Source organism: Thamnophis elegans, chromosome 16 (genome assembly GCF_009769535.1).
Source record: "Thamnophis elegans isolate rThaEle1 chromosome 16, rThaEle1.pri, whole genome shotgun sequence".
Classification (NCBI taxonomy): domain Eukaryota; kingdom Metazoa; phylum Chordata; class Lepidosauria; order Squamata; family Colubridae; genus Thamnophis; species Thamnophis elegans.
In genome coordinates, this window is record NC_045556.1 from 23,318,574 (window position 1) to 23,343,793 (window position 25,220).

The window sequence follows — 25,220 nt, forward strand, 5'->3', positions numbered from 1 at the left end:
TCTCCCGCATTTTCTCTGATATTGGTGCAGTGCTAAATTACTGCTCTATTGTGGCATTGTTGACATGGTAAGAGAAACACCTAACAACCAAAGAGGCGGGAGCACCTCCATGGCATATAAAAAGCACTCAATGCATTGGGTGGTTGGCCAACACACAGCGCCATATAGAGCTACTGGGCGTACCATTGTTTTATACACCTTGGATTTTAGATAGACTGTCGTATGAGATCATGATACAAAAACACTGTCTATAATGTGAACATTTTGGCCCCACTCCCCAAATACGGGGTTATAGAGTTGAAGGGGGCGAGGCTGAAAATCGCGTGGCAGGACAGCCCCACCTTCCCTGCTGCCCTTTGCATCTCAGCAGACGTCTCCGGACCAGTAAGGAGCATGAAGGGCAGCCCTGGGCCTCCCTGGGCAGAACCTGCGCTTAGGAAATACGGGTTTCGTAGCTTCTCTCTCAACATCTGCTGCTGTGCTTTCTAGTCCTTGAATTAGCCTGTCATTTTGCATCAGCATGACATTGTTTCTCCTGCCACTTAAGTGCATCAAAAATATGTTAATGTGTATTGATGCCGTTTGGTTTCTAGGTTATCTTCTCCCTAATGAAAGCCTGAAATTTCCCCGGCTTAAGTATCTTCTCAGCTACTTGATGGCTTTCTTGGAGGCAGTTAATTGCTATCCGCAGCGGCTTCCTCTCCTGTTTGCTTAGTTATTGCTATCTCCGGTGTGTCTTCTGTGGCTGCCTCTACCTGGGGCTGTATTCTCCATTGCCATTGGACCTTGTTGTACGCCATGTTGCTACAAATAAAACAACTAACGACATATGGCTCGTTATGGTCCTTTTATCCCAAACCGTTTTGCGCGTGCCCGGCACACTGCGTCTTTTGCAAAAATTGCAGTGGAATATTTGGTTGCCATCTGCTGCTTTTTATTTGGTGTCTTGCGAGGAGGTGACATTAGCAAAATCTAGGCTTTATTTAGTTCTACTTTTGCTTCCCTAATGGACTGGAAGATCGTGTTGTTTGCGCTCTAGGCAAGGAGAGGGGCTCGGCAAGCCCCCTTTGAACCTTGGCATTCTGCAGAATCGCTTGAACGGGGCTCCGCTGTTTCCTCCCGGCGGGATGGGTGAGCAAGCTTCCTCCTTAGTCGGAGAAATACAGTACCTGAAAGAGCCCGTTTCCCTCCCGTCAAAGAACAAATGATGCTCGTCTCTTTTAGGGAGCTGCTGTGGCTTTTCAGTGGCTTTCTTTATCCCCAAATGTGCCTACTGTAAGAACAGGAAAGACACTTCAGCTTACCTGAGAATTTCCAAAGTTGTGCAGCTTTTAAAGCTCATCTTCTGTAATGAGGTGCTTTTTCAGTGGCATTTATCAGTGAGCTTTGCAAATTGCGTCCTTTTACTACAAGGAAAACTCCTCCCAGGTATCTTGTTTTAAATTCCTCCCATTCTCTTGATTATTCTGGGGTTTTTTTATTAGCTGTTTTTTTTTTCATTTAGAATCAGATTGTGTTTAGAATTTTCTTAGCAGTTACTATTCTAATAACTTCTACTGGAGATACAGGAATTATATTTGTTTATGAAGTGAGAGGCCTTATGCTCCTCTCGGGGAGACAAAGATGGTGATGGAACTGAGACCAGTGAATCACTTAGTATGCCCCTAGGATAGGGGTGTCAAACTCAATTTTATTGAGGGCCGCATCAGGGTTCAGTTTGAACTGGGGTGGGGGAGTGTGGCCAGGGGGCATGGCCATTTTAATGGCATTCCTGTTGGCACCTGTGATAGGCTGAGCACTCTGCCAGTGAAAACAGGCTCCGTTTTTGCAACCTTTGTCACTAGCAGAGGGTTGCAGGAGGCCATCACAGCCGAAAATAGAGATTGGGAGCCCGTTTTCACTGGCAGAGGTACTGTGGGCCAATCCTTCTCTGTTTCCAGGGCCAGATCTAAGTAAATTTAAAAAGCAAAGGAAGGGCTTCAGAGGGCTAGCCGGTCCCAGAACTGCATGCTCCTCTGTGGGTCCCCAGTGAGATGGCAGAGCCAGATCTGGACCAGGAAACTGGACCAGGAGATTAGGGTCCCACCTCGCCCCTGGGGGGACATTATTTCAGGGAGGCAGGGCAATGGCAGAGAAAGTTCTCTTCTTGGACCTGCCAGTCAAAATTGATGGGTATGTCTGCAACATACCTTCCCTGACTGACTCACTAGGATGGGCTGACAGAGACGGTACCTGTAGGACTTTAAAGGTGATGACCAATGCTTTGAATTGGATTCAGAAGCAACCTGGCACCCAATGCAGCTTGTGCAGCAGTTGTGAAGTCCCCCTCCCGTTATATCATCAAATAATTTCTGTAGTATGACTTGGCACTCAAGTTGAGGTCCCTGGAGAGGATCTGAAGTCACCCTAGACCGTTTACATGACTTTTCAGTTCCATGCGTTGCTCTCTCCCTTTCACACCTGCCCAGATATTCACCCTCACTTGAAATTAAGACAAATTCAGTGTATGTTCCTATTCTTTGGCCCTTATTTGGTCATATTTCAAAAGTTCCTCCACGTCTATCGAATACGTGATCTTCTTTTAAAGCTGGTAAATATTAATACGCAGACTTTCATTTTACGCAGATGAAGATGAGGATGGCGATCGGATTACTGTTCGCAGCGATGAAGAAATGAAAGCGATGTTGTCCTATGTAGGTATACTTTCAATAAACTGGATTAACTAAGTTACCGACTGCTAGCAAGCATTACTCAAAAGGCTGAATTGAATGAGAAGTGTCTAGGACAACTCGCCACAGCCCTCTCACTGCAGGACAAGAGTTACACTGATATCAAGAAATGCGGGGAAAGAATAATTAAAGAAAGGATGCAAGAGGAGGGGCAGAATGAAATATGAAGGGCAAAAATTTCAATATTTTTATTGAATTTCCCCACATCGGAGTTGGTTGTGATGAGTTGTCCTATTCCAGAATGAGGCAGTTGCAGGACTGTGCAGCAAGGGGGATTGTGCAGAATCTTGGCGTGTTCCAAGTTACGGTTGCTTCCCAACCCCAGTCGCTCCTACATAACCTTTTTTTTAGTGATAGCACCAAATTAAGACACAAACATTATAATTCGTTTTTTTGTTGTTGTGTTTTTTTTTTGTTTTGATATTTTTATCATCTTGGTTGAAGGAGTTGGGGCTGGGATTTTGTGTGAAATTTCCTTTTGTTGGAAAACCGGTGAATAATATACTTACAGATCTTGTTGTGAGCATTAAGAATAACATATCCCAAAGACTTTTGCATTAGATATAGTGCAAGCTAAATGGACTATCAATTTCTTCTATTTTTTATGCATTACTTAAAGTAACGGCTCATTAAAAATGAACCCTTCGGCTCTTAAAAAAAAAGTTAAAAACAAAATCAGCTTTCATCTGGATACTTCTTCACCCCTTCTCTCAGAAGAGTTATATGTTAGCTGCAGGCTTGGCATGCTGAGAAGATTTTAAAGTGTGTTGTCTTTTAATAGTGACAGCAAAGATAGGAAGACTGCAGTACTTATGTATATCTTTATAAATGGCTTGCCCTTTACGCTTTATAAATATGTACGAGTTTAGACATTCCCGTTTTTTTTCTATTATAGGTAGACTTGACTTAAAACCTAATTGAGTCTGGAATTGCTATCATAAGTCAAGCCAGTCACAAAGTGAGTCACCATGTGACTGGCTTGATTTTATGACAGTTTTGTGGCAATTGTTAAGCGGACAACACAGTCATTAAGCAAAGCTATTGTTTGCAACGGGCACTATTTTTGCTAGAAAATGGAAAAAACATTGTCAATTGTGGTTGTGTGATCTTGGGACACTGTGAATAGCCTTAAATGTGGACCGCTTGCCAAGCACCTAAAATGTGATTGTGTGACCGTGGGGCTGGATCTCGGAGATTCAAATAGCAATAGCAGTTAGACTTATATACCGCTTCATAGGGCTTTCAGCCCTCTCTAAGCGGTTTACAGAGTCAGCATATTGCCCCCAACAATCCGGGTCCTCATTTCACCCACCTGGGAAGGAAGGAAGGCTGAGTCAACCTTGAGCCGGTGAGATTAGAACCGCTGAACTGCAGATAACAGTCAGCTGAAGTCGCCTGCAGTACTGCACCCTAACCACTGCGCCACCTCGGCTCTCATAAGTACATTTTTGGGGACGGGGGTCCGTTGTAACTCTGAACTTTCACTAAGCAACCGGTCATTAAGTGAGGACTCCCTGTAAAGCAAAGTGATAGGATTCTCTTCCTTCTGAACTGTGGTATGGATGGACCTGTTGTAGACCGCCAGCGGCCAGCAGAGCTGGCAGCAGACTCGGATAGTGAGGAGTTTGGGGAGGAACCTGGGCCAGTCCTGGAGTCTGGGGAAGGCGTGGAGGAGGGCTCTGTGTTGGAGGCAGAGAGGGGGCCAGGGCTGTTCAACAGTTATCAGCTACCTTTGGAGATGGAGATAAATGGGGCTAAAAAACAGCTGGAGCCTGTTCCAGATATGCGCATGCGCAGAGCTGTCAGGAGAAAGGAACTATTCAGGAATAGAAGTTGACTCGGAGTAGAGGCACAGGTGGACACTGAAGGGCCCCTCCCATAGGGAATAAAGAGGAGCAAAAGGGGAGTGGTGTTTGCAGCAGACAATTAGTTTGTTAGTGTGAAGATTTGCTTCTCTTGAGAGACTCCTTGCCAAGTATTTCCTTATATAGCGACCTGGCAACTATCCAAGGATGATAAGGTCTGTGTTTGCAATTCACCCTTGAAAGACTTTGCTGGAGGTGAATGCTAGAAATTCACATTAGCCTAAATAAAAAGGGTTGTTTTTTTTTCGGGACAAGGAGTCTGTTTCATGATTTGATCCTTCAAGGAGACCCATTTCACTGTACCTAGTACCCAGTGTAAAGGCCCCCAACCCTTTTGGTGCTAGTAACCAGTTTCATGGAAGATCATTTTTCCATGGACGTGTGGGGGGGGAGAGGGTTTCGGTTTCATTTGCTCACCTGCCACTCACCTCCAGTTGTGTAGCTCAGCTTCTGATAGACCACAGACCACTACTGGTCTATGGCCCAAGAGTCGGGGACCCCTGCATTAAAAGGACACCCTCTAAGGCAGTGATGATGAACCTTTTCAGCACTGAGCGCCCAAACCAGAACGTGCACACAGGCATAGGTGCACCGGAGCGCCGGAAAGCTGAAGACCAGCTGGTTGCCACACAAATTTGCTGTGTTTCTGCTGCTCCAGCATGCAAAGACTAGCTGTTGTCATGCATGCACGCACCAGAAACCAGAAGAGCAGCTGGTGGCGGTGCATGTGCTCACAAAGAGGGCCTCTGCATGTCACCTCTGGCAGGCGTGCCATAGGTTCGCCATCCCCGTCCTAAGGAAACTTTCCACAGGTACAAATAAAGTAGGGAAATGTTGGCAAACCGAAACTCTTGGTGCCCCAAGTTCAATCCCAGCTGCACCCAAATCTCTTTCTGTGCACGCCTTTATTGTGTATCTCTTTGCCAAGATACTATTGAGTAGTGTTTCCCAACCTGGGCAGTGTTCAGATTTGTGGACTTCAACTCCCAAGATTCCCCAGCCAGCTGGCTGGGGAATTTTGGGAGTTGAAGTCCACAAATCCTAACACTGTCCAGGTTGGGAAACACTGCTATTGAGGCAAAGGGAGTCATTTTGAGGGTGCACCAGCAGAAGGGCCGTGTTAGAACGCCCCCCAATGTAACTTTGATGTCAAGAGTTCATCACAGCTGGCACACAAAGCTCCATTCGTCTTGATGGGCTTGGAGAGGGTTGGGCAGCCTGAAGAAGTGTCCCCCATAGAGCCTCCGAAACAGTGCCAGCTTGTGCCGTCCCTGGCACTTCCCAACCGGCTATGAAACCCAGAGAGAAAAAACCCTTTCAAATCCTGTTCCTTTCTGATCTAGGATTGTCATTGATCTCCTCTTCCCCTGGGCATTCCTTACTCCAGCCTAAAAATGTATACAGGTAGTTTTGACCTATGGCCACAGTTGAGCCCAAAATTTCTCTTGCTATTTGTTAAGTGAGTTTTGCTCCATTTTACGACCTTCCATGCCACAGTTGTTACACGAACGGCCACAGTTCTTAACGTAGTAATATGGCTGTTAAGTGAATCTGGTTTCCCCATTAATTTTGCTTGTCAGAAGGTCACAAAAGGGGATTGCGTGACTCCTGGACTGTCAAAACTCTGAGTCAGTTGCCAAGCGTCTAAATTTTGATCATGGGGATGCTACAACAGTCATTAACTGTGAAAAATGGTCATGTCACTTTTTTTCAGTCATTGTACTTTTGAATGATCACTAAATGAATTGTTGTAAGTCGAGGACCAGCAGCTGACTATGATAATGATTTATCACTTACAGCTTTTATGTACAATGAGAGCTTATGCATCAAAGACAAATTCCTTGTGTGTTGAATCACACTTGGCCAATAATTCTGTTCTGTTCTGTTCCCTTCCCTTCCATTCTATTCTATTCTTCTGGTTTCTGGCAAAAAAACACGCATTGCAGTCAATAGGTTTGCTTAACAACCACTGCATTCACTTAACGACTGCTGCAGAAGATGTAACTCACAATCTCCTGCTTTCTAGCCTTAATCACTTAGACAAAACTGGCTCTCATTTTTCATATGGGATCAGTTATAAGTGGCATGAAACCAGAATATGCGTTTTCAGAAGTTGTAATCTGAAATAGGAACAAATGTATGTTTTCTTAAGATCTTAATGAAATAATTCCTAGAAGGTTGCTGTGTTACCATTGATGCAAATTACTATAAAGATGAAATTTAAGATCAGTTTTTAATTGAAAAATGAATGATACCAGTAGGTTGTCATTCTGAAATCCCTCTGTCGACAGAAATCGTTATTTTCACTGAAGCCCTTTCTCCTTTGAGTTACTTCTAAACTTTCCAACCAGCACTGTGGTATTAAATACTTAACTTGGTGAGATGGACACTGAGATGTATTAACTGCACCTTTTATTCATAGACAAACAATCCAAATAGCTTCCCTGCCTAACTCTTGGTTAATTAAAAAGGAGCCATTTAAGTGACCCAGTGCCTGTCTACAGTTGTTGTCTTCTATGGGTATAAAAAGGCAGTAATTTTTTTGACAACCACTGATTGGAAAGTTGCTTGCAGCCATCTGGAAGCAAAGGGTACACGTTTTGGATCAATAACTAGCAAATTTTCCATTAAAAAGAATACCTGAAGAGTGTTCCAAATAGCCCCTGGCATCTTAACTTTCCATGGCAACCCCAAGTGCTGAGATGTGGAGGACAAATCATTTTTGGACCATTTTTCCAGACTACTTGTTAACAGTTATTGCTGTCCCAGAAGGTTGACAGCTGACATGATTGATATTTCATTTACTTGTCATCTCTGTTTGAGTAATGGAGAAGGCCATTCTTTTTTATTATTATTATTATTTTTAAAGAAACAAAGAGCGAAATCTACTCAGAGCCTCTCTGGAGTCAGTCCCAGGAAAATGAGTCAGAGCCGTCTAAGAATCTGCTTCGGAAGCTGAAACTCTGGCTTTGATGTCATGTTTTCAGCTCTTTTTGTGCCTCCAGGCTGATGCTAGAGGAGAAGACAAGCAAAGTCCTGCAGATCGAGATACAGGGGACTCAGCAGGGTCAAACCACAGTTTCTCGCCTTATTTAGAAGGAAGGATTGTCTTGTAAGATCAAGCTGAACGTGTTAGGCCTGCAGCCATCTTTTCTTTTGGGTCTTTGGCCTGCCACACTTTCTATTATTCTGCTATGCGTTTTCTATAGTGGGAAAATGGAAGGGAGGATTACAAGGAGAGAGATGCTATGTAGCCAAAACAAAATTCCTTCTAGAAAGCCAAGGTCATCCTTTGTCTCTGCACCTGACCGGAACTGGATAGGTGGAACTGCAAGCATGGCAGTGGGAGATTGGACCATGTGATGGACTTGTGGGTGTGGGGAAAAGATCTTGAACTTTCAACTGGGTGGGAAAACCAGGAAGTTTTCAGATCCAGGTTTTCCCAGATGTGCCAACATGGCTCTCTTCATAAATAGGAACTTTGAGCAATATTTTGCCTCGGATTCTCATTTGCTTTTTGGATGCTATTTGGAACATTCATTTAGTTCTGCAGTCTCTTGTCTTTAGATCAGGGGACGTCCAACCTTGTCAACTTTTTAAGACTTGTAGACTTCAGCTCCCAGAATTCCCCAGGTAGCCATGCTGGGCTTCATCCCTAGGGTCCGTGCAAATGGGCTGCAGCACAGCCTTCCAGGAAACTCCTAGAATTCCACAGTATTTTCCAGCAGGATGTTCCCATCTGTCTCACGGAGGTCTTCCACCATCAGGAATCAACGGGGTTCTCCATGGGTGACCTAGAATTAGCCCCAAACTGGGCTGCTTTCTACGTGACTCTGTGGCTCACTTTGTTTCTGTATCTGATTGGTGGGAATCTTGCTTTTGCCTTGGCCTATTTTGTGGTATCATATTTGTACTTGTATAAAAGTTAATATCTCATCATCATAGTGATTTGGGATTGGCACCTTCACCCATATTAATATACTATGAAAGAAGCACGTGTGATGTGCAGGTTCTAGAAATATGCAGTCTATTTCTCCTCCTGGAATTCTGATTAAGGGCCTGGTTGATTATTGGTAGGAACTGTGTGTGTGTGTGTGTGAGAGAGAGAGAGAATGCGTATGTGCTTATTGTAACAAGATATAGCAGTTAACCAAAATGCTATGTGTATCTTGGAAAGTGCTTGTCAGTGTCCTTGGAGCTGCCAAACCAAACTGATTATTTTCCATACATGGTTCTCAGAGTCCTCCTCTTTACAAAGATTTAGTGTGTTGAAAGGTTACAAAGTTACAAAAATTCCAGCAACTGAACCATTTTCCATTGGAAAATCAATGTGCCAGTAGTCCTTGGCTTACAACAGTTCATTTAATGATCGTTCAAAGTTACAACAGTACTGGAAAAAAATGACTTACAACTGTTTTTCACACTTGCAACCATTGAAGCATCCCCATAGTCAAGTGATCAAAATTCAGATGCTTGGCAACCGACTCGTATTTATAACCGTGTCTCGGGGGTCATGTGATCACCTTTTGTGACTTTCTGACAAGCAAAGTCCATGGGGAAGTGAGATTCACTTAACAACCGTATTAGTAATTTAACAACCGCAGTAATTCACTTAACAGCTGTGGCAGGAAAGGTCATAAAATGGGACAAAACTCACTTAACAAAAGTCTCACTTAACAACAAAAGTGTTGGGCTCATTTTTTTCTGCTTATTAAAAATATACAATTGTGGTTGTAAATCAAGGATTACCTGTATATGTTAGTATAGCGATTTTCTGATTCTTCTTTTAAAGCCTTCCAGTAAACTGGTGAGAAAGCGAGTCTTATCAGTTATTTTCATTCATTTGTCTTCAATGCTTGCAACATACCCCTGTCCTAGGATTCAGGGTGGCACAGAACAGAGTAAAAGTAAAGAATGAATAGAAAGAAAAAAAACGCATAAAATTAATAATACAGCCAAAAGACAAACAGAGGTAGATGAAAGCATTTCCTATTGACTCCTCAGTACCTCCATTACAATAACACGGTTAAAATCAGCCTCAAATATAAGATATGAAATGCTTACATCTACCTCTCTTCGTCTTTTGGCTGTATTGTTTAAATCGTTAAACGAGACGATTGTTTTAAATAAAATTAATAGTGGAGAATAACATTTGGTCCTGCTTAAGAGCACAATGTGTAGTTTTAACAGGTTTACCTGGAAGCAGGTGGTTTCCTATTATCTCTACTCAAGTGGGTAGACCAACCCAGGCAAGAGGTTGCCTCATGCAATCCAATGCTGTGTCAGGGTTTGTTGGCATTCATAGCACCTCGAATTGAGCCCGGAGCCCTGTTGGCAACCAGTGCTGTAACCTTAGTATTATGTTATGCTGCCCTGGTGGGATTATCCCATCCACCACTTAGGCACTGCATATTGCATCGGCTATAATGGGTTATCACCCAAGCTGTGACAGTAGTGATTAAACCATGAATCACTGTCACTAAGGCACCCTGGCCCACATATGTGTACGGAGGTCAGTGTCCTCAATCTCCAAAATGAAGATTGGGTCAACTATGTATCCACACTATGTATTAGAGTCATGTTTACTTGGAAGAGGATCACGGTTGCCCCAAAGACTATGAACGAATGGGGTGCAGCCAAATTCTCTCCCAAGGGATGGAATCCTTCCCCAAGACTCTCAATACCAGCCACAAGGTGACATCTAGGAGCTCAGGAAGACTTGGGTGGCTGATACCAAGAGGTATCCTATTCCTATGAGTTAGGTCCACTTAGAGGCAACTCAAGAGCTAGATATTCCCTATCAATGTCTACATTTAACTCTCGGTTCCATTCTTTCTCCTCCTCCTCCTCCTCCTCCTCCTCCTCCTCCTCCTCCTCCTCCTCCTCCTCCTCCTCCTCCTCCTCCTCCTTCTTGTCAGTCATCCTGTTTAGGTCTTCCTGATCTAATTGCCCCCCATAGCTTTATCTCAAATTGATCTTGACTTAGCAGTGTACTGGACAGTATCTCCTGGCTCAGACTTTCAGAAGGAGCTGTTGTTGACTCTTTTAAGCGTGGCCAAAGGTCAGAGATGGTTGGATGTGCATTTCTACATATCTCTTGGGATTTGGAAGGGTTCCCCCAAAGGGCACATCATCCTACAACGGATGGTCTGAATCAAATGTTTCTGCTCTTTCTTTATGGAGTGGAAAACATTTGTTTCTGTAATCAAAGTCAAATCAGGTGGTTGGTTGTCCAGCATAATCCGGAACAAATCTCTCTCTGCCTTGGACTGAGCAGAGGGAAGCCAGATTCAAAGTACCTGTTTGGATTGGAGGAACTGCAGGCTATTAAAGCCTGGCTGAGCAGAGATCTTTGACGGCTGTCAACAACCCCAGTGGAGAGCTACCTGCAGTCCAGAGTTTGCTATTTTGGGGCCAATTTGCCATATTGGTAACTCGTTTGAAGGCAGACAAATACAGAGGAAGGGAAGGGAAAGTTGTGATATGTTGCGTGCATGCCAACATATGAGGGAGGCCAGCAGGTAAGATCTGGTGAGAGTGTCGAACAGCAGATAAATGTTTAAAATTCAATTTTTCAAGTCTGTGTTGATTGGTTTGCCTCTAATATGACTATTCTGGAATTGGTGAATTGAAGAAAATGTACAAACCTGCTTACCATTCTTATCTATTTTTTTTCAGTATTACACAACTGTAATGGAGCAGCAGGGAAATGGACAGCTGATCGTCCCCCTGCAGATCTACCCAAGAGGTAATTTTGCACCGTGTTTAACCCCTACCAATGTTCCATCAGGTCTTCTATTTTCTAGAGGTTCAAAGACAGAGAATTCTACAGTTTGGTCTTAAGTTGGGGTTGAGAAATCTATTTTTTGAGTGTAGCTGCAGCTATTTTCTAAAGCAAACCAGGATAACAGAAGTTATAGTTTGCGCCGCACAATATGTGGAAGTTTAAAAGTTTAGTGTGGCTGTATGCACAGGCCTCCCCCAAGGGGATAGGCCCAAGCCACAGATAGTCTCCACATTGTAGTCGGGGCCTGTGTTTTTGCGATCCGGTATTGCAAAAATGGGAGTATTGTAAAACCTGAAGATAATATCATTTTCCACACTTATGTGTGCATGTTATGTAATTTTCTCCATGCGCTTATATATTTTCTTCAGAAGCATAATTTTTGATGATTGCAATTAAATGCAAGTATATTTCCATGCAATAAATCAATTGAAATACCTCAAAACTAAACTGTTCCCCTGCCTAAATGATCATGCTGCAAGCTTTCCAATTAAAACATTATAGACTTCTCATTACTTATAACTCTCCCCATTTTGAATTGGGCAATTTACTGACAGGTTTCCTAGCAAGCTGATCAGGGTTATAAAGAGGGCAGCAGTTTGAAGATGGAATTCTCTTCTTGAAAAAGGATGCATGTAGAACAGAAATAGGTCAACATCCATAGCAGCTGTCTGCAAGGAATATAAATCCTTCCATTTCCCCCCACTCCCCCCCATCCTGTCAGAGCTGAAGAAGCTACTTGGATGAGAAGTGAAACGTCTTCAAAAGAAAAAACCAGAAAGTCCAGTTGCCTCCTGAAAAAAAGCACCTTTGGGACAACCATGACCTGGGTGACGGAGAATCTGTAGATGTATAACTTTCCATGCACTGGGATTCTTCTTCTGTTGATGCAGCGTCAAATTACAACTTATCTTTTTACCGTCCGTATCCCACTGCTGACTCTGCCTCACCTTGAAGTCAATGGCAGTTTCAAAATCCTTTGCACCTTTGTTATTGTTAATCCAGATATCCCCAACCTACATCTTAAATGTTCAACTTACATTTCTTACGCAAAATTTGCATTTATCTTTATTGCTTTTCATTTTATTATCTTTCTTTTCATTCTCTTATCTAGTAAGATTGTTTTAAGCTTCATTTCTGCCTTCTAGCATCTTAGCTGTTTATATTCAGCCCACCTCAGTGTCGAGTAACTGGGTGGCTTACAACATCATAAAAGCTGAAATATAAAACATTCAAACATTGAAAGTTACCAAGGCTGCCCCACCCCAGTTTTGTGATACCTGTAAACAGAGGAGAAGCATCCTTCCCATTCTTCATCCAAATATTATTGAAATTGTTGAAGTACAGAGACTGTTGCAGTGCTCAACTCAATGCCATCTCCAATTGCAGGGGGAACCGTGAATAAGTGTGATTTTTTAAAGCCTGCTACATATCTCCCCAATTGTCCTGCCATACTTAATCAGTTTGCTAATCGGCATACTATGTGGCACTGTCAGATGCTTTGCTGAAGACAAGATACCTTATTATGTCCATTGCATTCCCACAGTCTGCTCAGAAAGTGGCCAGTTTGCCCTAATCACACAACCATTGCAGAGTTGGTCCTCCTGGTCATGTGATCAGAATAGGGCCGCTTGGCAACTGGCATGGACTTATGACGGTTGCAGTGCTCTGGGGACACCTGATCCTCTTTTGCAACCTTCTGACAAGCAAAGTCAATGGGGGAGCCAGATTCACTTAACAACCAGTTAGTTAAGTTAGCTGCAGGGATTCACTTAGCAACCGTGGCAAGAAAGGTCACAAAATGGGGCAACGCTAACTTAACAACTCCGTGGCTTAGCAACAGAACTTTTGGGCTCAATTGTGGTCGAGGACTTCCTGTTTTAGAGTTAGTAATAATAATCTCTTTTTAAGGCTACACCTTCATTAAGCAAGGAAGAAGGGAAGGGGAGCTCTGATTGGCATATTATCCAGTGCATGGGTCAGATGGGAGAAGGGCATTCACACATGTGTGTTAGAGCAGGGCTCTCCAACCTGGGCAACTTTATGACTTGTGGACTTCAACTCCCAGAGTTCCTCAGCTAGCAAAGTCCACAAGTCTTAAAGTTGCCAAGGTTGGAGACCCCTGTGTTAGAGTACATGTGGCACAGAAAGGAAGATCTGAACAGAAAAGGATTCCAGAGGTTTGGGGGGTCACCACTAAGCAGATGTTGATCACAAGTGTGTGCCAATCAGCAGATCTTCATGGCGACACTGCAGGGACCCCAATGGAGGTGGGTGATCAAGTAACAACAGATCCCCCCTCCCCCCCTTTCACCCCCGCCCTTCTGACATGTCCTAGATCTTGATTTTAATTTGTTGTTTTAATGTAGGCATATTTTTATGTCTGTAAGCCGCCCAGCGAGGAAATTCTGGGAGTTGAAGTCCTCACATTGAAAGAGGCCAAGGTTGAGAAATACTGCCAGAGATAAATCTGACCATTCACATAATTTGATCCCAATTTAAACAACCAATTGCTCTAATTTTTATTTAATTTAATTCAGCACTCTACATTTCAATCAATCATTTTGCATTGATTGGATCTTTGTATCTTCAATTGGTGGCTTAATTCCGTAAGCGATCATGCTTGTAGCCACTGTAGGTCTCCTTTTATTCATATGCCCAAAGAAATAAACTTAGCCACAGCATTTCTGCCCAAATTAGGGGAGATCCCACAAATTTTACTCTGCTAGTCGCTGCTGACTGTAGGGGACGGTGGTCATCTCTGTTTCCAGGGCTCTTGAGCCAGTGCTGCCCGAAGACATTTCCACGGTCATGGGCCCAGCATGATGTCATGGAGCCCTGTTACCTGCCCAGTGTTATCTATTTATCTACTTGCATTTGCCTGCTTTCAAACTGCTAGGTTGGCAGGAGCTGGATGAGGATGGGAGCTCCCTGTGTCGTATGGAGCTCAGGTCTTGAACCTGGGCTGCCGACTTTCCAGCTGACAAGCCCAGAGTCTTAGTCACTGAACTATCACACTGCTTCCTTGCCCCAAATTAGGAATAGCTTATTGTTTTTGTCCCCCTCCCCCCCATTGGACGATATTCCTATTTTTCATTCCCACTCTTTTCATTCCTTCTGTCCACACACTAGCAACCCACCATCTCTTATTTAAGGATATGCTAGCAATGTTTAATGTAGTTTAAATTGCACGGGGCCTGTCCCAACTGCTGTGTTTAATAACTATCATCTGTGTCCTCTTGACTAATAAATGGCTCTGTTTCCTGCTGTCATAACCATGAGTGAAATGCATATATTTCAGAAGAAGGGGGCGAGAAAGGGGGGGAAATCAAATCCATCCTTTCCCAGACAATCAATCAAAATTGACAGGCCCTTTAACATATTATTTGTAGGGCGCTGTAGTTTTAAAATGGGAACTGTCTGTAACATATAGCTCCGAGCCTTTTTGGTTTTAACATTTGCCCGAACACTCCATTGGGTTGGAAAGGGGCAGCGGAATTCCAGGGGCGTTAAGGAAATGTAATTCTTCCTTTTGCTCCAGTTTATCTTGAAGCCTGTGAGAACAGCCTGACAATAGATCTGTGCACGTAGCTGGGATGAAAGAGCATCTTAATATAGACTGTATTTTGACTCCTGAGCTCCCCAATGCTGCTTTTAATGCCCAGCTTCTCTTTTCCCACATAAAAACAAGAGAAGACTTCTTTGTGGTAACACAGAATGCAGGTCCTTGTTCTTTGGGGTGCTGAGCACGTCAGCTCTCCTGTTTTAAACCTCCAGCGGATGTGTTAGCCTGCCCACCCCCCCTACAGTGTCACCAGAAAACATGTGAAGATGAAATATTGTAAAAAAGAAGGGGGGGAAGAATTACACACACGCACTGGAAGTTGGAGCAGGAGATTCTCTTGATGGCTTTCATTTTAATATCTTTTAAGATTTAAATAAGCCGAGGCTTCGATTTGTTGGTTTAAAAAAAACATGCTCCTACAGGCCCAGAGATCCCACTTGATCCTCTTTGCTGAGAGTCTTTCAGCAAAGAGTTTGCTGGGAGATGCCTTTCAATCATTTCACTCCACTAATTTCTGTATCGCCCTCGTTACAAAAAGAAAAGATTTCATTTTGAACAAATTTGTAAATGGTGCTGATGTATTCTACAATTTAGTCAATTACTGTTTCAGCTTGCAAGCCTCCTGGGAAAAGGAACATACATGGCCTGAAGGTAGGAATTTCAATAATTGTTTCCGTAAACGTAGATGGATTTGCAATGCTGTGTTCCATTTATTGAAATGTCAGATAAAACTGTACTTTCTCAGCCTTGACAAGCATATATATATACACAAACCGCAGCAGAGAACAGATCCTTCCTGGGTGTGAGCTCAGCTGGTCTGACTTGCGCATGGAGAGGCATTGTTTCCTTCCTGGGTTTGTGAATCCGTGTCTTAGATCAGCCTTGAGGACGCTGAGGCAGTAGCTTGTTCTGCTGTCCCCCTTTTGATACGACAGATCTGCAGAAACACTCCTCTTGGACCACCCAAACGACCCCCAAGCAAAGACAAAAGAGGGCACGGGTTGAGGTGCCTACCTGCGTAAGAGCAGCTGTATGACTAGGGTTACCTTCCCTTCGATCGCTCCCCCCCCCCAATGGGCAACGTTATTGTGGTTCCTGGGTTGAATTAGGAATCCCGTACGATGTGCAGGAAATGCCTCCATCTTTTCAGTGACATTAGAGAGAGGTAATTGATATATTCGTGCAAAAAGGTGATGGGCCGGGGAGGGAAGGAAGAGATGTATTTAATAGAGACGCAATGAAAGCTGTATTGTGTGGCAGCTCCTGATTGCATTACCTAACCAAGCATTTCAAATGCAGAGAGAATAAAAGAACACAGTTTCTCAATAATACAATGTGGTAACCTACATACAGGCTGGGTTTCTACCATGGGCAACTAGCTAATTAACCTTCCTAGTGAAATAGGAAATTCATAGCAAATTACAGGTTAATTAGAACCACCTCCTCTGAATAAAAACTACGGATAAAGATTCTTTTTTCCCCCCGCAGGTAAATACGCGAGCAGGGTCTGCTAACAATAGCAGTGCGGCCATCTCAGACTCCCTTCCAAGCCATAGGTAAGAGTCCGGGTGGTGGCGGGGGGAGGCACGCTTGCGCTTTATTAAGGCACAGCCCCAGAAGTGATTTTTGCATAGTAATTAACGGAAGCAAATGGAGGGAAGGTGGGAATACTTGGGGGGGATTTAGTTGAGTAGTTTTCAGCAAGGTTTTTACAGCTTGGTGAATCCAGCACCAACCTTGCCTGCTAGTCGACCTACTTCGGTGTGGATTCTTTGACATCCCCCTAAGCAAAATGTTGCATGCACTGCATGTGCACCTCTCTGTCACTTCTTCTGCGTTGGGCCTTGCATTTTAGGAGAAGAAGAATTTCTCCAGGTGTGATTGAGCCAAACCGCTCGTGTCTGGGTTGCAACCTGAGCTATCAGGCTCCCGTTTGGACAGGCGCACGGAAGGGTCTCAAACGTTGGCCCAGTTATAGGTTCAGCAGGGAGATCTAAGCCAATTTGGTTTAGTGGTGAAGATGCCAGGCTAGAAGTCGGGAGGCTTTGAGTTCTGGTTCCGCCTTTGGCAGGAAAGGTGACTTTGGCCAATCAGCAGAAGACCATGAGTTCTAGTCTTGCCTTGGGTATGGAAGGTGTCTGGGTGACTTCTCTCTCATAGCTCACATGATGGGGTTGTTCTTGTGGAGAAAATAGGAGAAGAAAGGAATAGTGGTATGTCTGCTGCCTTCATCTTCCTCCTCCTACTTCCTCTTTATATATAAACATGGGTGTGGGTGTGTTTTCCAGCATAACTCTGGAACCCTTCAGAGTAATTTCAACCAAACTTGGTACACAGATGACTTCTCTCTGGAAATAAGTACTGTGGGGGTAAGACACCCCCAACAGAACATAGGTATGTGTTCTGTTACGATACAGCCTATTGTGCCTTCAAATGGCTTCTACTGTACAGCGCAGTGGAGTTGCCATGGTAACGGCTTCACAGTACTCCACAAGGGGGCTCCCTCTTGTAAGGGGGAAAATCCAACATTAGAAATTATGTTTTGTCCGGACATTTTCCCCCTATAAATAAATACCCGGACCATGCCGAGTTATCATCTAGTTATTTATAAAAACAATAAAGGTGGGAGATATATTAATGTAAATAAGGCACCAACTCTTTCTCTCAGTTTAGGGTCTCAGTTTAGGGAGCGTTAGGGATACCTCAGGTAAGCATTTGCAAGTAAGGGCTGTGCAGACCTTTCTAAATGATCCTAAGAGCGTTCCTTGGAATAATATTATAAGCAGACTTTGCTTCAAATCTGAGCTAATTACTCAATGTGGTTTTTGTGCTCAGCCCCTTGCTAGAAAATGGGGCCTGATGGCTCTCATAACGGAAGGGAAGGATAAGAGGTGTGCTGAATCTGGCAAAGATAAAAGCTGGGCCTTGAGCCAAGGGAAAGGAGCGGCAGTCAGGAAGGAACAAATGGAGCAGAAATCCTGACAATGAGAGGGCCACTGGCTCTTTGGTCTGTCTTGCCAAGAAGGAGGAAACCTTTGCCCCTAAGCAGAGCCAAAATGGCCTCTGGCATTAAGAAGGGTTTCTATAGAGTTCTCTGTGACCTAGGAGGACCTCCTGTGTTGTTGTAAGTGCCATTGTGGCCTGCAGTGAAATGGACAAATGTGGGATTTTGCATTTAAAAAAAACCCTCTACAGTTTATGATGAAGGGTCAGAATAATTTCCATATTGTGCTTTCAATGCAAAGATTATATTATCTGCCATTATTAAACACAGTCTGATGTTTAAGCTCAGTTTGTAGGGCAAATTTCCCGCTTGCTTGCTTTGTGGTCATTTATTTCCTCAGCTACACTCACTTGGAGCTGATTCTGCAAATGCCCTGCAACAATGGCTTGAGTTGATGCTGTCATCTAATGGGGCAATTAATTGGCTTTCATTCCCAAAAGCCATCTGCATAAGGAATGACTGTTTTGAAGTCATTGACAGCCTGCCTGTGTTTCATGTTCACAAAACGGCTAGTTGCAAGAGATGACAAGATCAGCCTACATTTCATTTGGCAAAGTACTTTTTTCTTTAAAGTATTCTAGCAGAGAGGAGGCTTATTAAAGAACAAAGAAGTTTCTTTTATTTCTGTCAGGATCGATGATCAAGACACCTCAGACTGTCAAGAACATAATCGTTCTTTTTAAGGGCTCCTTTTCAGATGTAGTTTTCTGTGGCAGCAGTAAGAAATGGTTGTTGGTATTTAACTTTTATGGACACCACAGAAAATTTTCTTCTACGTATTTGGGATAAAATTAGTAGAGAGTACACAAAAGCACCCCCTTGTGTTCATGCACAACAACACTTCACTAAGGTACGGTCCATGCAGAGGGAACTCCTGCTGGATTGTGATGTGAGCCAGCTTTTCTCCCAGGTCCTCCCGGAGAAACCAGTTCAGCTAAACTGGGCTGAAGCAAAAGATCTTAAGTCAGGCTCATCCTCTCAATAAATAGCAAATTGCAGCTATTCACAGGTTTTTGCTACAAAGGCAAGGGTCAAGAGATGTTTTAGTACTGTTTAGTAATGCCTTGGTAAGACTGCACTTGGAATATTGCATCCAGTTTTGGTCGCCATGTTATAAAAAAGACGTTGAGATTCTAGAAAGAGGTGCAGAGAAGAGCAACCAAATTGATTAGGAGATTGAAATATATGAAGAACGGTTGCAGGAACTGGGTACGTCTAGTCCAGTGGTCCCCAACCTTTTTATCGCCGCGGACCAGTCAGCCTTTGATAATTTTACCGTGGCCCGCTGAGTGCGCGCAGGGGTGTGGGGGCGTTGTTCGCGACGACACATTGATTGTTTATATATCACGTGCGTACCAGCGCGGGGCTCTCTTCCCTGGAGCCTTTGCGCATGGCCCAGGAGCCTTTGCGCTGCAGCGATCATGTCCTCCGGCCGCTGCAGCGATCATGTCCCCCGGCCGCTGCAGCGATCATGTCCCCCGGCCGCTGCAGTGATCATGCCCCCCGGCCGCTGCAGCGATCATGGCCCCCAGCCGCTGCGCGGCCCGGTGCCAGGTACTCCACGGCCCGGCACCGGTCCGCGGACCGGGGGTTGGGGACCACTGGTCTAGTCTAGTGAAAAGAAGGACTGGGATGAAATGGTAGCAGTGTTCCAATATTTGAGAGGCTGCCACAAAGAAGAGGGAGTCAAGTTATTCTCCAAAGCATCAGAGGGTAGGACAAGAAACAAAGGAGGGAAATTAATCAAGGAGAGAAGCAACTTATAACTAAGGAGACATTTTCTAATGGTGAGAATAATTAACCAGTGGAGCAGAAGTTGCCTTCAGAAGTTGTGGGTGCTCCAGTCACTGGAGGCTTTGAAGAAGAGACTGGACAGGTCTCCTGCTTAAGCAGGCTAGAAGATCTCCAAGATCCTTTCCAATTCTGTTATTCTGCATGAGGACCTTTGAACTGCGCAACCTTCCCAGATTCTTTTTGGGTTTCTTGGGAAACCATTAACTTCCCCAAGGAAATTCATTTGCCACTGTCAGTACTTTAAGGAGACTATAAACGAAGCAAAATGTGTGTGTATGTGCTTTACACACTTAATTCCAATTACATCACTGTGTAGTTTACACACTTGTAATCCTACGCAGATGTTCCAATTAGCCACAAGGTTCTCTTAGGCAAAGGACAGGTTGTAGCTCCCCTCCATAAAGTGCAGATGGATGTTGACTTCTCTTTTTCTTTCTTCTTCCCCTTTTTACCTTTGTTCTGCCCAATGCTGCAGTCTGAAGAAGTCCTCCGCTGAGCTGAAGAAAATCCTAGCAAATGGCCAGGTAGGTACATTGGCGTGGGGTTGGCGGCAGGCACGACGGATGTCTGCCTAAATTCAGATGTGCCCTGTGTGCTCAAATCACCCCAGAGATGTTTACTGCTCACTTACTGGTAATGTGTTCTTTTAATAAAGTAGAAGCGAAGGCAGGCAGAGAGGCTGTGCGGTGGAGGAGCCCCTGTCCCGATTGATTTGGATTGGCACGCCAATTTACTTCCCCTTTTTCAAAATGCACTAATCAGATTTAGCTCCAAATAGATTGAAGTGCCTTTCACACCCGCCACTCGGTTGCCTCAATTTAGGGGAGAAAGCGTAATCAATTTTGAATAGCAAAAGAGGGTTTCTGCTTTGCTGGCTGTTTGCAGATGGGCTCGGACAGCCCTGCCACCCAAGAGCCAGTAGCAAAGGGGTCACCAGAGGGGTGTCCATCCCTTGAAGCTCTATAGAAGAGGGAGGGAAAACCATAAAAAGTGCCCCAACCTGCTCCGACTCCTGTGGGGGAATGCGATGGGCGAGAGGAGAGGCCGGGCCAGCCCCTCCTGGCCACTCGGATTCAAACAGGAAGTCCCAGCGTCGCCTAATGGCTTTAAATATACACCCCGAAATGAAAATACCTCAAGGCTGCGGGATTCTTTGCCAGCCACATAAATAAGTTTTAATGTTTGTCATGGTGAAACCCTTTGATAGCCTTGGAGGCATCCCTTGTCCACGCCGTTCAAGCCTGCCTATTAGACACTATTGACTGAGACATCTGTGTCACCGCAAATAAAAGACTCTTATTGATTTTCTTAACTGCTGTTCACTTCCCTTCCGTGTTTCGAAGGCTGAAATCTTAATTATCTCAGATGCGTATTCAATGCCTTCACACAGTGACCTCCCCGAGCCTCTGTGGCATTTCATGAATCAAGTAGTGGTAGTTGAGCGTGTCAAGAAGACAAAAGCAGATCTTCCCGCGTGTCCTTCAGCGGTTCACCTGTAAGGCTGCTCTCTTAATGGGAGAGGATGGTCCTGCCAGACTTGCTCCACTGCAGGTTGTTTTATTTGCAACCAGAAGCCTTTAAATAAAACTTCAGAATATGGATTTTGGCTCTTCTTTTTTAAGCGTCGTCTTACCTGAAGGATAGATAGAGAATATTTTTAAACCCTTTGTGCTGTTGCTTTTTTTGTTCCCTGTCTTTTATTTAATCTTCAGCTGCTTGTCTGTAATAAAGGTGATATTTCAAGGGTAGAGGAGGGAATGAAATATTATTGGACATTTTTTGAAAGCCTCGCAAAGCAACGGGCTTTCAGTATCCTTGAGTGAGGTAAGGAGGTTTTTAATTGGGAACAAAAACAATTTCTTAAGGAAGGTTTGAGATGCCTATGATGACTGAATTGCACTGAAGTAAATAGGTTTACTTAAGTTGGAAGATTGATTTAGTTTTCAAATGGGCTTCAAGGCACATTCCTTTAATGTTGCTGAATGCTTGGTATTAAAAAAATGAACAAAGAGCTGGTTTTTTAATTCAAAAAATGCATTAAGTACACGCAGTCCTCGACTTACGGCCATAATTGAGCCCAACATTTCTGCTCCTAAATGAGACATTTGTTAAGTGAGTTTTGCCCCATTTTACGACCTTTCTTGCCACAGTTGTTGTGAATCGCTGCAGCTGTTAAGTGAGTAACACGGTTGTTAAGTGAATCTGGCTTCCCCTTTGACTATCCTTGTCAGAAGGTTGCAAATGGGGATCACATGACCCTGGGACACTGCAAACGTCATAAATACGAATCAGTTGCCAAGCGTCTGAATTTTGATCACTTGACCATGGGGATGCTGCAATGGCCTTCAGTGTGAAACATGGTCATTATTCACTTTCTTCAGTGCCGTTACAACTTTGTACAGTCACTAAATGGACTGTTGTGTAATTCAAGGACTACCTGTAGCAGCTCTGAAGGCCTCCCAGAGTGCATTTTGGAGGCTCCCGGGCATTTGGACGAATGGTGAGCCCCAAGATCTCTGGATGGAGCCCAGATTGGGAAGGCAAGCGGCCTGGCAGAAGAAGCGCTGGAAGAGAACCGCGTGCCTCTCTTGTCCAAGACGCCGCCAGGAGCAGAGCTCAGGTGGAAATAATTCCATCTGCAGAAGGTGGCAAAGAGACGCTAGTGTCAACACCTGAGCCTTTCCCATGGAGAGAACTGGAGCCTCTAACCCCGTGATGGCGAGCCTATGGCGTTCCCAATCTCCCGGTTTGCATGTGGGGGCGTTTTTCGTTCTTCCCAGGTTCCTAGAAAGCCTTTGGAGCCTGGGGAGGGTAAAAAACGGGCCTAACGGGCCCACCAGAAGTCGGAAAATGGGCCGTTTCTGGCCTCTGGAGGGTTCCGGGAGTGGCAGAGGAGGCAGTTTTTGCCCTCCCCAGGTTTTTAGAAAGCCTCTGGAGCCTGGGGAGGGCAAAAAACAGACCTACTGGACCCACCGGAAGTCAGAAAACGAGCGGTTTCCGGCCCCCAGGGGCCCTCCGGGGGCACGGGGGAGGGGTTGTTTTCACACACACACCCCAGGCTCCAAGAAAGCCGTGCGCACATGCGTGGGACAGTGGGGGGGGGTTCACGCATGCAGTGGGGGCATTAAATTATGGGGGTGGGCATGTGAGAGTGCGGGCGTGTGCTTTTGGCACCCGAGGTGAAAAAGGTTCACCATCAGTGCTCTAACCTGTACTAGGAACAAGGTCAGCTTTGAATTATGTGGGATGGGCCCATCTGGGCCTGATCCAGACTGGTCCTATCCTGACCCATTGATGTTGGTGAGAACCTGGCTAACATAGGAGGACCAGTGGAGGAGAGGCTTAAATTGTGAAGTCCCCTAAGAGAAGTGTTTCTCCACCTTGGTGATTTTTCAGGGACTTCAACTCCCAGAATTCCCCAGCCAGCATAGCTGGGAGCTGAAGTCCACCCATCTGGAAACCAGTGGAGAAGCCCTGCCTAGGAGAGAGCAGTTTCCTGCCTTCTTTTTTAAAGCATTAATAAAGACTTTAGTTGCCCGAAAGCCTCTACTTAGGTTTAATAAGAAATTCATATTAATCATTAACAGAAAGGTGGCATGATTCTTCAAGATAATCAAATATTGACAGGTTAGAAATAGCTTTCTGCCGAGGTTCATTGATATAGGTTATATGATATAAATATTTATTTATTTTCTGTCACTCAGAGAAAATGCCGCCGATTGATTGAGCATTGACGTAGTGTCAGCAGTTCATAAGAAACATTTGACTGGCTCATGTTTTCCGATTAGTCCCTGCTCTATGAAATGGGATTTACTAAATCTCTCCAATTGTCTGTTCATAGACTGTGCCTGCTTTCTGAAGCCATTAGGACTTTGATTGGTTCGGTGGGGAGGGGGGGAGCCCATACAGGGCAAGGCGCCTGCCGTAGCTGTATATATCAAATAAGGATTAATTGAGCATTTTTTCCTAATGATTTATAAGAGATGCATGCTGATTCTTTCCAAGACAGCAGATATAAACAAAGAGTATTTTATTTGCTGATCCATAATTGGATACTATTTCACTTTCGGTTCTTTCCTTTACTCTCAGTAACCGATCAAAGATTGCATGAGAAAAAAAATAATGCACCAGTGTTTTCTGCAAAGTTGGTAGTTGTGAGGATTTGATTGATGCCTTCAGATTCTCAAACACAATAAATAAATTGCTAGGGATCCTTGACATTTCTCGCTGGGTTTATGAAGTTTTTATTTATTTATTTAGTGTGGCTTTATCCTGCATTTCGGGCAATTATATTCCCTCAAAATGGCTCTAAAAAATTAAGAAAAAAGAAAAAAAGCTTTATTCTCAAATTCACAATCCCAGATTTTAAAAATGCAGAACTCCAATGCTTTGGTGGCATATGGGAGCTTTCTGCTTATGATGACAATCAAACCAAGCCATGGTCAACTTGAACATGCGTTACTTTTGAGCTGAACTGGCCCATCCCAGAATGGAGCGAGGGAATATCTGGAGTAGGATAATCGAGGAATTCTCATTCCGCTGCCTCTGCTTTCCCTCCTGCAGTGGAGAGGATAATAGAAATCCAGAGAAACAGCAGACTTTAGGCATTTTTACAAGAGGCAGAATACATATTTATTGTTCCCATCAAGCCCACTGAGAACTTTCTTTTGGATCACCAAGTTTGATTCAGCCAATCTGGTTGACTACACAAGTGTCCTTCACCGATCCATTCGTGTCCTTCCCAAAGCTTGGTTTAAGAGGAGGCCATCCCCGATAGGAGCGTATTGATTTTGCTCAAGATTATATAATAACTCTGCTCCGCTGCTAGATCTTCCAAAAAAGCTCCAGAACTTTCTCCCATAGGTATTGGACACACCTGACATACAAAAAATGCTGAGACTCCAGAAAGAGTGTGGAGAAGAGCAACAAAGATGATTAGGGCACCAGAGGATAAAACCTCCGATGAATAGTTGTGGGAACTGGATCTGTCTAGTTTAACAAAGAGGAGGACTAGGGGTGATATGATAGTCTTTCAATATTTGAAGGGCTGTCACGGGAAAGAGGGGGTCGATCTGTTCTCAGAAGCACATGAGAGCAGGACAAGAAGAACCTGGTGAAATATTAAAGAGCCAACCAACCTAGAATTATGAACAGATTTCCTGACAGTGAGAACAACAATCAGTGGAATTGCTTGCCTCTAGATGTTGTGGATGCTCCATCACTGGTGGTTTCAAAGAAGAGTTTCAACGGCCATTTGTCTGATATGGTATAGGGTCTCCTGCTTGAGCAAGGGGTTGGAATAGATTACCTCCAAGGTCCCTTTCAACCCTATTATTCTATGTTCTATATGTTTTGGGGCGAGATGTAATTTGGAAGTTTGGAAAAGTTCTAAGGCCCACTTGGTTCCAGTCATTCTTTTGAAAATGTAGTCAAACATCTTTTGGGTGTGTTGGTTCTTGGGTCTTTAGATTCCACCCAC

The 25,220-nt window shown here is 44.2% G+C and overlaps 1 protein-coding gene across 10 annotated transcripts in view; it reads left to right on the forward strand.

The window, feature by feature from the left end:
* Positions 1-25,220, forward strand: part of MAP2K5 (mitogen-activated protein kinase kinase 5) — a 177,315-nt gene that overhangs the window by 6,778 nt on the left and 145,317 nt on the right. For all 10 annotated transcript variants that reach the window (XR_004256607.1, XM_032232591.1, XM_032232595.1 and 7 more), the window contains exons 3-7: positions 2,626-2,693; positions 11,273-11,342; positions 15,554-15,594; positions 16,432-16,499; positions 20,217-20,265. Coding sequence is in view for 9 of the 10 variants with exons in the window: in XM_032232591.1 (XP_032088482.1) it covers positions 2,626-2,693; positions 11,273-11,342; positions 15,554-15,594; positions 16,432-16,499; positions 20,217-20,265 (296 nt within the window). In the remaining variant the exon portion in view is untranslated. The remainder of the gene's footprint in view (positions 1-2,625; positions 2,694-11,272; positions 11,343-15,553; positions 15,595-16,431; positions 16,500-20,216; positions 20,266-25,220) is intronic.